Source organism: Anabrus simplex, chromosome 1, assembly GCF_040414725.1.
Source record: "Anabrus simplex isolate iqAnaSimp1 chromosome 1, ASM4041472v1, whole genome shotgun sequence".
Taxonomy (NCBI): Eukaryota; Metazoa; Arthropoda; class Insecta; order Orthoptera; family Tettigoniidae; genus Anabrus; species Anabrus simplex.
The window spans coordinates 1,164,982,931-1,164,995,180 of record NC_090265.1 but is presented as its reverse complement, the minus strand read 5'-3'; the positions used below and the strand labels follow the sequence as shown (position 1 = coordinate 1,164,995,180).

Sequence of the window (12,250 nt, the reverse complement as noted above, 5' to 3'; positions counted from 1 at the left end):
AGATGTATTTTATGATAAGTTAAATAAATATGTGATGTTCTAAATAGACCATTACGATAACGTATTGAATAGGTGGAACCTTTAGCTTTACTAAGCATTGTAAAATCTTGAGTCCATACGGACAAAAAATGAAGTTTTTAATACTAAATAAGAAACAGAGCCACCCATTCAGTCACTCTTTTGTCAAGTCCAATTGCACTCATTTTTGCCAGGTCAATCGCGATACAGTCTAACTGACCTCCGTTATTGTTCAAATGCTTTCATTCCCCACCCTGAAGTGTTGGGGCGGACCACCTAGAGGGTTACGCTCTCTCTCTGGCCGATGACACCACTGCAATATATACATGTGATAAGTACAATGTAGTGCTTACGTACTAGGGGAGAATTGCATCTCCACTTGCTGTATATTCCCTCCCGGGCTAGCATGACCAAAAATATGGCTTGCGATTGAGATAGCTAAATAAAATTCAGGAAACTTAATTGTCAAAAAAAAATCCAGTGTTTTGCCCCAGTGCAGCATGGGCTCGTCAGTTGGACACCACACCTTCCCAAGGCACTGGCCATCCAGCACACCATTCACTGGGGTGAAACACTGGTAATTTTTGACGATTGAGTTTCCTGAATTTTATTTAGCTATCACAATTGGAAGCCACATTTTTGGTCAACCTGTAAATTATACCACGAACCAGCATTGCTAACTAGCCATGAAATCTGTATGATAACATGCTCCTTCCTTTTAATCGTTCTTGTACTAATGTGCTTAATGTAAATATTTTCAGCTGATCACTTTTAGTGTTGGGAAGTGTACATAGTAGACAAACGAACAAATTTTATATTTTGTTCAGGTGTTACGGTCGTTGAAACAGAATGTAGCATTCAGAAGTTAATTGGGATAACATATAGAAAGTAATTTTTGTATACCAAATCTAAATATGGAAAACAAAATCTTTTAGCCTAAATTTCAAACATTTTTTTCTAGTGTTCATAACAGTAGTTTCTCATACTTTTTCAATGGATTTTGACCAGACATTACAAGATTATTAATGGCTTTTTTTAAAATTTTTTTTTAGATTGACCGCTCCAACATCATACCTAAAATTCACTATTAACTGTTTGAAAATAATATTCTGAAGACACATTCTTGCTGTCTCCTTCTTTCTTTTTTCACCTCCTTTTCATTCAGAGAAAATACAGAAAAAAAGACCAAGCTAATTTGTAGTTTAATGTGACTTTTGATATAATTATAGCCAAGTCCTCCAGTTTTACATGGAAGCTGAACTTTACATGTAATAAATATCATTTTTGGTCCGTATTGATGATATTTGATTGAAGCTGAACTGCGGTGACATGACTTTATTTTAAAAAATCCCTTCTGCATTAACCAAGATTCAAACCACAGTTACCTGTGTGGGTCATTGGATATACCGCTGCCTGGACAGAAACAATAAATTGAAGGAAGTGACTTCTGAGTACAAGGTTTATAAGGGAAAGTGGTAGGTATCAATTCCAAAACAAATTATTTAATAACATAGAATCGTATAATTTGCATATCGAGCATTGATGTGAACAACTTTATCTGGTTGCAGTCAATACATATTCCTGTAGACAGACAAAACCATTCTACAGGACATATAAAGCGTTAATAAAACAAATACAAGATTTAATCTTACTTTTAAAATGTATACCGAATTTCTAGTGTCCTTGCACATAGTGACAGAACTAATCTCCAAACAGATAATTCTGTGATTCTGAAAAGTGACGTACTATGTCAGAAATGCAGTCCACTTCAAATGATCTTCACTAATGTCCATTCAGTTTCTTCCCCATTCACTCTTTGTTCAGAAAACACACATTGGCAACCACTAGAGTACTTCTTGTTTCAAAATGAGTAATTATCTCTTTTTCTATCATACAAAAATGATTAATAATTAAACTTGCATAGCATAGAGAATGAAAGCTAGTTTTAGTTCATGCAGAAAATTCAAAACTGCTTGAAATAAACAACTTAGGACTCAGATCAGGGCATGTTGAACCACTGGAGATCAATGTGAGTGGAAGTCTGTTCAACCATGAGGACTGAAGTCTAACAGTTCAACGGCACAATTACTGCTCTATTTTCTCTTACCGACTCATCTATGTAGGTTGTCTGGTCATTTGCTATCTGTACTTTGTCTAACCTAATACGTTTTGCAGCACACTGCTCAACACTTGCAATATCTAACTCACAGTTCCCATAACGTCTGCAATGAGCATTTATGAGTGAGTTCCCTAACGATCATCATGCATTGTGTGAAAAGCTCACTATCAGTTTCTCTTGGGAGAAAACTCCTGAGAATACTAAATTTTCATGCTTAATTTATTGTTTTCTTCCATGCTAAGTCAATAGTTTGAAATGTATTTTGCTTTTGAACTTTTTAAAGATGTATATGCTGCTAACAAGAAACTCGGTAATAGAAAACAAATAAATGATGGAAGAAAACATTTTTGCCTCTGAATTGCCTCATTGTTATTTTCTCTTTGTTTCAGAAACAGTTCATATTAATTATCAAGGCTCTTTCCATCAATTTTCCGGACATAATTCCTTCTTGTATTCTCACACACTGAATGACCCGATTAGAGGAACTGCTGTTTAAATCTTCTCTATTATTTTTGTTTGTAGTACTGGTATAGTGAAAGCTATCAATGTTTGGCTAATTATTTTTGTGATTCTTCACATTTTAAATACAATGCTATCACTTGGTAACTGCAGCTTGGTATATCACTGTTATTTACTGGCTGCTAGCATATAATAAGAGACAACAAATGCCTGATAGAAGGAGAAGAGTGTCTAGTACCTCTCCAAGCAGTCACAAAATTGTGCCCTAATAGATAACTTAAACATTACAAAAGCACTCAACACATAGTCACGTCTTGCAAAATGGCCTCATTTACCACAGTGGCACTCCACCTCTCATGGTTACTCCTGTAGCAATATTCTTCCCTTTTCTCATTAAATATTTGCATCTATTTTTGTCAGTAGAACTGTTACATGTTCAGAACTACTGTAATAAAGTAAGCCTTTGCACTCTGAAAAGTGATTGTTAAAAAGCTAGCATAATTTTCTTCATGGGAAGCTTTAACCTAATCCCGCTTGTCAACGGCAGTGTTATAAAATCAATGAAGAGCTGCATGCTCCTCTGAAGATGGCACACTGAACCACCAGAAATGCTTTGGACGGATCTGTTGATTACGTTGTTCCTCCTCAGTCGGTAGCATTGGGGTTAGTGTAGCTGAAGCCTTGAAACTGAGTCTGGTCCATAGACTGCAGAATACTCTTGTCAATTGGTGTGAGTATAGCCTTCTCTGCTGTGAAAGCCTTGTCAAAGTACTGCACATCCAGTGGATGTTTCTGAAAACATGGAATAATTTTTAATTACATTATATGAAAATAATATTAACAACCAAAAGACATTTGCCAGTTTAAACCCAGGAGTTTCAAACTTCAAAAGGCCAGAGGGTCACAACAGTATCAAGGAAGTAAGGGGAGGGGTACAAAAACTATTAGATTTAAAAAAATTACAAATGATTAATAAATCAAGAACAGAATAACAAATAAAAGTTAAAAACAGTAAATTATTTTGCTTACATTATGTACAATCAGTTTTTCCAAGACTGTACAATTATTCCATTAAAAGAAGATTGTGACCATTTTAGCTACATCTGATTCTCTACAGTTAATGCCTACGCAGCAGGCAGGGAAACAGTTGCATTTCAAATTAAAATCAGATAATTCAAATTTATTTCACTAAAATAACTTATATATTAATGAATAATAATAAAAAAAAAGAAAACATAAAACTTCTTAAACTTATTCACAGTAAGTTATCAATGTTCAGTATCAAAATTGGAGCCAATCTGCAGTATTTACTAGAGATTGGATGTCCACTTCAATATTTGTAGTTGCAAGTCGCAGAAGGTGAACCAGTGAAGAATCTAGATTATCATTTGACTTTTGTATAAACTCTTTATGTACTTCAAAAAACATTAACATCTTAGGTCTAAGTGAATTGAAGTGGAAGGGATACAACACAAAACTACTAAATGACGGATGCAAACTGTACTGCTGCAGAAATAAGATAGAAGCAACAGATGGAGTTGGCATTGTTCTTCACAGGGACATTGACTGCATTTCTGATACTATTCTCATTAATGAAGGGATTATTAAAGTGAAAGTGTGGTTGAAAGGAGTATATCTAACAGTTGCGTAGGTCTATGCCCCTCAGCAGGGTTGTTTGTAAAGAAAAAAGCTGAACTTCCTCCAGCAAGAAGAGGACAGCATAAATGAGGAGAACCTGTTACTAATGGGTGACTGTAATGCCCAGATAGAAGTAGATACAACTGAATATGAAGGGACTGTGAGGCCTTTTGGATATGCGGCAAGGAACGTGGAAGGAGAACTTTTCCTTGATCTGTGCTTAAGGAATAACTTGCTGATAAGAACACATGGTTCCAGAAAAAAGAAAGTCATAGAATAAAACAGTACAGCTGGGATGGTTGCTGTAAGTTGGTAATAGATACATTATAATTGACCTGAGGTGTGAAGAATGAGTGCGAGATGTGAAAGCTATTCCTAGTGAATGCCTTGATAGCAACTGTAAGCTTCTTTGATACTTCTAGTGCTGGAGCATTCAGGAATTTAAGAATTTGTTTATTCTGTGTAAATTAAATAGCTATTTGTATAATTAAACATACGGTACTGCTGTTCATCATTATTATTACAGTATTTATTTAATCCATTTGCACTCCAGGGTTACTTTTTGGCCTGGACGCAGTGAGGAATCCCACCTCTATCACTTCAAGGATAGTGTCCTGGAGCATGAGACATTTGATAGCAGATACAACTGAGAAAGAGGACCAGTACCTCACAGAGGTGGCCTCACATGCTATGCTGAACAGAGGTCTTGTGGGGAACGGGGAGATTGGAAGAGGGAAGGCAGCGGCTGTGGTCTCAAGTTAGGTACCATCCTGGCATTTGCCTGGAGAAAAAGTGGGAAGCCATGGAAAACCACTTTGAGGATGGCTGAGTTGGGAATCGAACTCTCTCTACTCAGTTGACCTCCCAAGGCTGAGCGGACCCCTTTCTAGTCCTCATACCATTTTTCAAATTTTGTGGTAAAGCTGGGAACCGAACCCAGACCTCCGGGGGTGGCAGCTTATCACACTAACCACACCACAGAGGTGGACTCATCATATTTACAGAGGTATAATATAAACTTTTTACTTAAAATTCTTAAGTGTGTGTCATTGACTATGTAGCAAATAGGCTAATGAAATAAGGAATGATGTACGGTACAAAGTGTATGAGTCTGAATGGATTGGTTGCTGTTGCTGTTAAGTGGGCTAAGTTATTAAATGGCAGGCAGAGGAATGGGAGGGGCCCATGGAAACTGTTGCATAGGGGCGAGAAAATTCTCTTGGAGACCCTGGTTGGCACAATGATCTAGTCCTAGCCATGCTTTATCTTAGGATTGAAGAAATCTCTAATTGTGGGATGATACCAGTGTCAACTCACTCTTACAGAGGGATTAATAATTTAATAATTTAATTTCGTTTCATTTAATAAGTTCCTATAGATGTTAAGAGATGCCAGGTTATTGGAATTATATCCAGCATGAGTTCTTTGATGTTTTTGAAGCCAACAACTTGAAGCTGCTATATTCAAACATATTCAAATATGAATGGTCTCAGCTAAGACTGAAAATACTATCTTGAGAACAGAAGGGTGGTTAGTGTGATTAGCTGCCACCCCCGGAGGTCCAGTTCGATTCCCGGCTCTGCCACGACATTTTTGAAAAGTGGTACGAGGGCTGGAATGGGGTCCACTCAGCCTCGGGAGGTCAACTGAACAGAGGTGGGTTCGATTCCCACCTCAGCCATCCTGGAAGTGTTTTCCCGTGGTTTCCCACTTCTCCTCCAGGAAAATGCCGGGATGGTACCTAACTAAAGCTATGGCCGCTTCCTTCCCTATCCCTTCCAATCTTCCCATCCCCCCACAAGGCCCCTGTTCAGCATAGCAGGTGAGGCCGCCTGGGTGAGGTACTGGTCATCCTCCCCAGCTGTATACCCCGACCCATTGTCTCACGTTCCAGGACGTTACCGCCTTAAGGGCAAAGGTGGGATTCCTCGCTGAGTCCGAGGGAAAAACCGACCCTGGAGCGTAAACAGATTAAGAAGAAGAAGAGAACAGAAGGACAACTGCTATACTGAGATTAACTACAGTGAGTTTGTGAAACTTTTACAATAGCCTTCCTTAAGCCTTTCTTAAGGAAAAGTGAGAAAGGTTTTGTTAACTATATTTGCCACATTACAAATCTAGTTTACGAATGTTCAGAGGTAGAGATGTTTACTCACCACTCTTGGCTTGAAGGGCGGATCCAATTCTCTATGTTCCAGAGCTATCCAGTCAATACTTCTGAAGAAGGGGTGGTCGGCCACATCTCCAGTGTTGTTAAAAGGCGTACCCAGACGTTTTGATGCATCTTTCTCCAACAACTGGACACACAGAAACAGAGAATATGATAAGAAGTGATATTTAAAGTAGCTGAAATTACGTATTGCTGAATTAGAATGTATATCATGCTGTTTTTGTCGGACATACAGGCTATATATACAAGCTTTAAAAATGTAAAATATACTAATTCAGAAATAGGTATATTTGGAGAAGGCATGGAGATACAGTTGGATGTATGTGTGTATGTTCCAGCATAACTGTCAACCAAACTTGGTACACGAATCACTTACTATCCCCTAACCCCATGGCACTAGAACTCTGAAGGGCCTTGGCCTATCAAGCGACTGCTGCTCAGCCCGAAGGCCTGCAGATTACGAGGTGTCATGTGGTCAGCACGACGAATCCTGTCGGCCGTTATTCTTGGCTTTCTAGACCGGGACACATATCACTTACCATCTCAAAAAAAAAATACTGTGTGACTAAACCAACCATAGCACCCCTCTGGACAGAGGTGGAAAGGGAGGGGGGGGGGTGAAGTATAAAAATAAAAAAAAACGGCCAATATTAACATAGAATCCATAGTTGTCGGGGCACTGAGATTAATAGTGACACTCCAGATGTCATTTAAGTCCATTGACACGGGCGTGAGAGGGGGTGAAAGTGAAAATGTCCTAAATGACCAAGATTATGGATGAATGTGTGTATGGTTGTATGGTCCAGCATAGCTCTCAACCAAACTTGGTACACATATGACTTACTATTTGGAAAAAAGTCTGTGGGGGCATGACGCCCCTAGCACTTCCATTTCTAGGGCTGGAGTTAAAATGTAGGCCTAAAATTAACAAAATACGACGTGTGCTAGTGTCAAATCCATAGTTTTTGGAGTCGCCGAGATGAACTATTACTGTAGTCTCTGAATGTGTTTAAGTCATAGATCAGCCCCAGTTGGAATGGATGTTGAGAAGGGGAGAAAAAGAATGTTCAAATGACTGAGATTATGGATGCAGGTATGTATTTTTAGTATACCCAGAGCTGTATTATTATATTATATTATATTATATTATATTATATTATATTATATTATATTATATTATATTATATTATATTATATTATATTATATTATATTATATTATATTATATTATATTATATTATATTATATTATATTATATTATATTATATTATTATTATTATTATTATTATTATTATTATTATTATTATTATTATTTCCGATGAGGGCTGCTAAGGACCACGTGCCAATTTCAATTCAATTCTTCATACTTTGTTTTTTTCTCTTCCGTTCCTTCCAATGTTCTTTCATCCTTTCACTATGCTGTTTCTTTCTGTCGTCGGACCACTTCGCACCAAATTTCTTGCTCAATCTTCCTTGGAATCCTTCCATACTACCCTCTTTCTAAAAATCTCTATGTCCATAGTTTCTTCTTCTCTTATATTATTTCTTTCTAAATCTTTCTTTACTTCTTGAATCCAGCTAGTTGTTGCCTTTTTGTCCCAAAGGTACTTGAAAATTCTTTTTGTTACTCTGGAATAATCTATTCTGTAAATATTTCCAAAAAGTTGTAATCTCTTTTTTTCTTATGGTTTCTGTTATGTTTTCTATGTTCCTATATATTTCATCATTAGATATTAATTTCTATACTTCTGTTGTTTTCATAGGACCTAAGATTTTTCTCATGATTCTCCTTTCTAGTACCGGTACCTCAGGCATTCACTTGCATATAGGCATTCCGGTTTCACCACTGTAATGTAGTGCCTTATTATTTAAAGGTACGTCCGGCTCCATGGCTAAATGGTTAGCGTGCTGGCATTTGGTCTCAGGCGTCCCGGGAATTTTAACCATCACTGGTTAATTTCCCTGGCACGGGGGCTGGGTGTATGTGCTGTCTTCATCATCATTTCATCCTCATCACGACGCACAGGTCGCCTACGGGCGTCAAATCAAAAGACCTGCACTTGGCAAGCCAAACCCGTCCTGGGATCTCCCGGCACTAAGAGCCATACGTTATTTCGTTTAAAGGTATTAATGTCTGATATTTTACCTTGGAGGCATTCTACTGTATTATTTTATTCGTTATATAAAAATAATAGTACAGTAATTGCAATTTTGTTTGATCAAATTTAAGGAAGGGGGCGCAACATTATTCGGGACCAAAGGCGTTGCAAATTTGGCCCTGAGTATACCTCTTAAATGAACATTGTACACATATAAATTACTAACTTAAACAAAAATACTGTAAGGGGTAATAAACCGCTAGCATCCCTTGGTACGGGGATGAGGAGGGGGTAACATGTAAAAATATTCGAAAATTACCAATATTAGTGTCGAATCCTTGGTTTTCTGGGTTTCCTGAGATGAACTGTTATACTCTGAATGCTGTTTAAGTCCAAATTGACCCTCCATCAGCATGTTAATTGAGAAGATATGAAAAAAATTTGTCCAAAATGGCTGAGATAATAAATGCATGTGTGTATGTTCCAGAATAGCTCTCAACAAAACTTGGTACACACATTACTAGAGTCCGGATTATTAGGTGCTGATAGGTTAGAATGCAAACTTACTTAAGCCAGTAACAAGTATACCCTCCACTGTACAACGGTTATGCTATGAGATTTGCATAGATATTAGGGGTACAGCCTATCAAACTCCTTGAATTTATGCTACTCTTCCTACACTGTGGAACAACGGGTTGCATCATACTTCCTACAAACCAAATTTCTTTGCATTCTAACCTATTACCACCTAAAAATCCGAGGTATACACATTACTTACTATACGAAAAAAAACCTATTGTGGGGGTAAGACACCAGTAATAACGCGAAGGGCAGGGGTGAAATTGGGTGAAATATAAAAATAATAGAAGACGACCTATATTAATGTAGAATCCATAGTTTTTGGGGTCACTGAGATGAATAGCGACACTCAACCTGTATCGGCATAGGTGGTTGGGAACGGGTGATAAAGAAAATGTCCAAAATGACCGAGATTATGGATGGATGGATGTTACAGCATAGCTATCAAGCAGACTTCGTAGACATATGACTTATTATCTGGAAAAAAATACTGGGGGTTAAGATATCCCTAGCACCTCTAGAGGAGGGAATGGCATGTAAAAAAAAAAAATCGAAAACGACCGATATTAGTCTCGAATCAATAGTTCTTGGAGTCGCTGAGATGAATTGCGACACTCTGAATGCCGTTAAGTCCAAGTTCAGCCCCCATTGGTATGAGGATTCGGAAGGAGTGAATAAGGAAATGTCCAAAATGACCGAGAACAGTGATTCCATAGTTTTTGGGGTCCCTAAGCTGATTGGCGACAGTCCAAGTGACAGTTGGAATCGTGTACATCATATCTATAGCGTGATGCGTAAATATATGCAGTTATAACTAGAGCCCGGAAGTTCAGGCATTTATTTTGGCTAAAATAGGCAGGAAAATGAGCAATTAAAATTTACGACATAGGCAGTAAAATAATTAAAATAGGCATTTATAATGACAAAAATATGCCCTAAAATAATAAAGACCTAGCTCGATAGCTGCAGTCGCTTAAGTGTGGCCAGTATCCAGTATTCGGGAGATAGTACGTTCGAACCCCACTGTCGGCAGCCCTGGAAATGGTTTTCCGTGGTTTCCCATTTTCACACCAGACAAATGCTGGGGCTGTATCTTAATTCAGGCCACGGCCGCTTCCTTCCCACTCCTAGCCCTTTCCTGTCCCATCGTCGCCATAAGACCTATCTGTTTCGGTGCGACGTAAAGCAACTAGCAAAAAAAAAAAAAGATGGTTTAATGTAAGCTACGTAATGCTCATCTGCATCCCGTTTTACTACTTAATCTTACGTTCCCCTATGCGTGGGAGTGATAGAACAACATCAACGGTATCCCCTGCCAATCGTCAGAGGCGACTAAAAAGGAGGAACAGGGGCTCTCAACTTGGGAGTGTGGGTTAGCGACTACAGTTCCTCTAGCTGAGTATGCCGTTGCTTCCACTTGTATGTGTCAGGCTCCTCTCTTTTATCTTTCATACCCGAACTCACTTGGTCAACTCTTGTTCTTTTCCGACTCCAACACTATTAGGTTTTCGGACCTTAGGGCCGTTCGTGGCCCTTTCCTTTCTTAACTTCATTTTTCGAAGTGTCAAACCTCTTCCATTTTCCTTCTGTTTACTGTCATCAGAGGATTGTTACCAAGTTGTTATTTCTCTTAAAACAATAGTCACCATCACCACTTAATCTTATACAGCAGGAACGGGACCTGGCAACTCTCTCGATTATTTAGCTTGTGGAGTGTTTTCAGGAGGGATTTGTCTAATATTAAAATATCGTTTATGTAAATATACTTTTATATATTAATATGAAATTGTCTTCTCTATTATTAACACAGTACATTGGAATCATATTTTCTTTTTCTTTCCATTGTTTCATTTTAATAAATAAATAACAGCAGAAAATATCCACAACTCAAAAGAGGCAAAAAAAGGGCACCGGAATCTGAAACAGGCAAAAAAGGCAAAATAAAGACTGATCCTGCCATCCCGAAATGTTCAGAAATATGTTTGTCTCTATTTGGCACTTTGATATAAACACCCAAATTAAAAAAAACCCAACATTTTATCTAACTTCCAGACTCTGGTTATAACTTACTATTATTATTTGTTTGGAAGGATCCAACTACTTCCTCGGACAGTCTGGGGTGGCACAAGGAAATAGTTTAACGCAAAACTAAATAATCTCAAATTAAAAAATTAAAATTATACTCATAACCACATAACAATATTTCTAAGTCTACAAAGTTCGTAAACTATCCATCAACGTCACAATAAAGAAATCTAAAATATTCACTTAAGAAAGGTAATACAAATCCTAAACGTGAACATAATAATAATAATAATAATAATAATAATAATAATAATAATAATAATAATAATAATAATAATGTATGACCACAGCTTGCAGACTTTCCGAGTGGTACCATCTAGGCATCCTGTATACCAAATTCGACATTCCAATGGTGTCAACTAACAACGAAAGCGGGATGAATGCCATGGTTGAGTAAATTTAATAATAATAATAATGTGTGGCCTCAGGAGAGGCCTGGTGCAGGTTTTTCTAGCTGACACCTTATAGGCATCATGCACGTCTTTGAGGATGGGTCCTACCAAAGATGAATTCTAATGTTGAAGACGGCATAAACACTTCAGCCCCTGAGTCATAGGAATTAAACAATGAAAATTAAAATCCTAGACCCAGCAGAGAATCAAACCCGGGACCCCCTTGGACTTGGACCAAAGGCCAGCATGCTAACCATTAATCATTGAGCTGGAGATTTGATTTGATGATGATGGAGATTCAGCACACGAGGGTGAGATGAAGTTAGTATGCTCTAGAGTAACACATTGCAGATAAATTCCCTTAAAAAAAAAAAAGAACCAGATGTCTGCGGCCATGCTTTTACTTTGACAATCTTCTCACCGGAATTCCTCATCTGTTACAGCTGAAGAAGTTGGGATGCGAATGTTGAGGCTCAATTAAGCCAAAGCGCATTCCTGAAGATTGTTCAGTGAAGAATCCAGTAATCTTGAAGGAAGCTAGGAGGAGAACATATGATATCGCTGTCATCAACAACAGTGTAATGTTAGTGGCTAGTTGTATGGACAGTACTACTGCAACAGTAGTCAAGAGCGAACGGGATAAAACCAATAACAGAAGCCGACCGCTATTCACAGTCTGAGGATGAAAAAAA

The 12,250-nt window shown here is 37.9% G+C and overlaps 1 protein-coding gene across 1 annotated transcript in view; it reads right to left on the bottom strand.

Annotated features, from left to right (window-relative positions):
* Positions 1–1,516: 1,516 nt before the first annotated feature.
* The window catches only part of LOC136858139 (uncharacterized), a 138,189-nt gene continuing 127,455 nt past the window's right edge, over positions 1,517–12,250 (bottom strand). Inside the window, exons 7-8 of the mRNA XM_067137464.2 lie at positions 6,391–6,531; positions 1,517–3,388 (exon numbers count right to left, since the gene is read on the bottom strand). Of these exons, the coding sequence (XP_066993565.2) occupies positions 3,242–3,388; positions 6,391–6,531 (288 nt within the window). The 3' untranslated portion in view covers positions 1,517–3,241. The remainder of the gene's footprint in view (positions 3,389–6,390; positions 6,532–12,250) is intronic.